Raw genomic sequence first — 3,434 nt, forward strand, 5'->3', positions numbered from 1 at the left:
AAAAAAAAAAAAAAGGGAAAGGTGGTAGGTGGGAATGGTGGCGGTGATGGTGGGGTTGTCCGGCCCGGGGAAGGGCAGCTCTTGGGTGAGGTGAGCCCCTGGGGAGGGAGAAGTCTGTGGTCCTGACAGAGCCCCCTTCTGAGGTGTGAAACCCACGAGGGAAGCTGGGCCTGGCGAGGGAAGCTGGACATGGCGAGGGAAGCTGGGCCTAGCGAGGGGCCCTTTCCTCAGGAGGTCAGGCCTGGGGGAAGCAATGTGTGCTAAGGCAAAAAAACCCCATTGCTGCACGCAAAATGTGCCCCTGGGACTGTCTCGGCTCCCTTCTCTGAGTGTCTGCGTTGGCCAGCAGCTTCCAGGCTGTAAAATTCCAGAGGGCTGCCAGGCGTCTTCCTGCCTGGGCTCAAGGTGAGCTGTGGGAGGCGTCACACCCCCCAAAATCTGCAACAGCATCGCCGTTCTGTCCAAAGTTACACATGGAAAAGGCCGTGCTGCACCACTCATCTGAGATCGGCCCCTCCCAGCGTTACAGAAATACTGTGTCCTTTGGATCATGTGTTATAGCTGGGGGGAAAAAAACCCACCCCACTTTTCATAAACTAAGCTCCCAAATCGATTATTTTTCCATTTAAAGTTGTTTGATCATGAATAAAGAAATATCCAGCCTTTACGTGGGCTTCCGAGTCTGCCAGCTTTCAGAAAATACATTTCTCACTTGTATTTAATAGGATAGTAAATGATTTCTTTGCACGATTTATTATTTATAGAATTAACGTATTTGACAATTACCCCAAGAAGAGAGGGAGGACGTTGAGAATCCTGACATTCCTGAGCGGAGTGGGATGGAAGGGTCATGGGAACAATGAAACGGAGGTTTATTTTAAAGTGTGTCGGGGAAGAGGGGGGAGAAAACAGCTTTTGAATTTGGTTTCTAATCTGCTTGGCTTGGATGCTACCAATACACATCCACCGTCAGAGCTGACTGTTGCTCTGCCAACCAAAAAGCGGAACAAATTCGGATGCTCTTCTCTGAATAGTTACAGATGTAGCTGGGCAGATGCAAACGCCTTTTCTCTCTGCGGCTGCTGTTGATTGCTGAACTGTTTTTTTTCGCAGTGCGAATCAAAGGCCAGGACTCTGCTGGGTTCAGGAGTCTCCCCCTCCACCCCCCCCAGCTATGTGTGTTTTTCAAAACCGGTTTAATATCAGTGTATTGGGCTAAATGCTGCGGAGCAGCTGTGGTGAGCTTGAGGCTTCACCTTTCCACCGAAGTCCCTTGTAAGCATTCAAAGAAAAGTACTTAGAGCCCTGGTTCTGCAATGGGGTGCGTTTAGGAAGAGCCTTTTCACTACCTCAGAGTGCTGCTGGAGCCAGTGGGAATCCATCCAGGCATAATAGACCACCCATGTGGAGCTGGGCCTGAATGTTTGAAGCTCATTCCTCCACTTCCTACTCACGGAAAACTCCCAGCGACTTTGATATCTCTGCGGGGAGTTCAGGATCGGGCCTTTGGTGAGCAATTTACAACCTCTAATGGAATTCAGCATCATGATTTGCACTCCCGGGCTGCGAGTGCCGACCCTGTCCGCCTGTCCGTTGTCACCCAAAATCACCACGCTGCAGCTCGTGGGACTTGTTTCCACTCCAACACGCCCTCTTCCTCCTCTCCTTTGAGGAAGGGAAAGCGAGGGAGGTAGCAACAGTGCTGTTAATTAATACGTTAACAATCAAGGGGGGCCGAGATCCTACCAGACCACCTACCTCTCCCTCCAACCTCCATGCAAGACGCTCAGTAAAGCTGTTCCTCACATGGATTTGGCTTCCAAAAAAAGAGAGCCTGAGCTGGCTTTCCAGAAATCAGGGTACTTTGCCTTAAGCAAATGAGGAGTTTGCTAATAGGTGACATTTTTTTTCTGCTGATTCCGTTCTCTGCTTTGATTCTACAGGTCTGAAATTTGCTCCAAATTACTTTCCCAGGGTCTTTCCTATCACATGTACTTCAGCCTGTAGCATCAGCTCTAGCAGCCTGGTGAGGCTTGCAGAGATGCCACTGGAAAGCCTCTTTCTTCGGCAGGAGGCAGACAGGGCCACCAACATCCTTGTAATTGGAATTAGTCTGCTGAAGGAACCCGGATCACTTCTAATATCCATTTTACCAAACTGAATAAAATACTCTAGTGAAAGAGGTTAAGAAAAGGGTCCTGGGTTTCCTACAAAAGACAAAATCGCAGCTCTTGCTTGAAACACCCACAGTTTGTGAAAACACCTAAAGGGAGGGAGCGCCAGATTAATACAAACCCTGCGAATAACGTGGAAAGAAACGCCTTGTGCTGCGGGAATCTGAAGCGCAGGCTGAACATGCAAGGGCAGCCCTGGAAAAGAGGCAGAATGCACCCAAAGAGGAGTGCTTGCGCTGTCGATATCACTCTGCTGCGTTTGCAATACTGAAAATTCAAAATACAGGTTTTAAAGGCAACAGTTTTTAACGAGGTTTTCATTCATATGTCATATCAGGTGGGTCCTAGGAACTGGGCTTTTGAACCACTGTGAAATGGATTTCCATGTGCGAATAAACAGTGTATGACTGAATTTCTGTGCTTACGAAATAACCCAGCAAAGGAGGCACATTAGGGCAGGTGGGGCTGGTCCGGACTAACCTGTTTGAGCCCAGCAGCATCGCCTGCTGCTGGGAAAGAGGTTTGGGGGCTGTGTCAGCCCCTGTAGCCAGCGGTGGGTGCCCTCTCCTGGGTCAGACACCAGTACAGATGCAAAACTGGTGAAGGAGCAGAAAGCCATGTGCATCGGTGGGTCTTAGCTGGACTGGTGCCAAGACATAGCTTCTCCTTTCTCTTCTTTCTTTCTTTCTTTCTTTCTTTCTTTCTTTCTTTCTTTCTTTCTTTCTTTCTTTCTTTCTTTCTTTCTTTCTTTCTTTCTTTCTTTCTTTCCTTCTCTTTATCTCTTTCGCTTTCTCTCTCGCTTTCTCTCTTGCTTTCTATCTTTCCTTCTTTCTTCCTCTCTTTCTCTTTCTTTTGCCCTCTTCCTCTTTCCTCCCCTCTCTCTTTCTCTTCCCTTCTTGTCTTCTTTCCTCTCTTCTTTTTCTCTCTCGCTTTCTTCCATTCTCTCTCCCTCTTTCTGCCACTCTCACGCTTTCTTTCTCTCTTGTTCCCATTCCCCATTCTCTTTCTTTCTCACACACTTCTTGCTCTTTCTTTGTTGCCTGCCCACTCACTCACCCTCTCTTTCTTTGATCCTCTGTCTCCTTTCCCCCGCTCTCTCCTTCTCCCCCTCGCCTCCTTTCTCCCCATCTCTCCTCCTCTGGCTCCCTCTCCCCATCTCCTCTCCTCCTCCCACCCAGTTCCCCCCGCACAACCGGGGCCCCGGGGCGGGCAGCCGGTGCCGGTGCGGTGCCGGGCCGGCGGTGCAACCCCCCCGCTTTC

At 49.6% G+C, this 3,434-nt stretch overlaps 1 protein-coding gene across 1 annotated transcript in view; it reads right to left on the reverse strand.

Annotated features, from left to right (window-relative positions):
- Positions 1–1,777, reverse strand: part of MTHFSD (methenyltetrahydrofolate synthetase domain containing) — a 16,398-nt gene extending 14,621 nt beyond the window's left edge. Inside the window, exon 1 of the mRNA XM_026856909.1 lies at positions 1,759–1,777. Within this exon, the coding sequence (XP_026712710.1) occupies positions 1,759–1,777 (19 nt within the window). The remainder of the gene's footprint in view (positions 1–1,758) is intronic.
- Between the last annotated feature and the right edge of the window lie 1,657 nt (positions 1,778–3,434).

The sequence above is a fragment of the Athene cunicularia genome (genome assembly GCF_003259725.1).
Source record: "Athene cunicularia isolate RWA chromosome 11 unlocalized genomic scaffold, athCun1 chr11_part1, whole genome shotgun sequence".
Classification (NCBI taxonomy): Eukaryota; Metazoa; Chordata; class Aves; order Strigiformes; family Strigidae; genus Athene; species Athene cunicularia.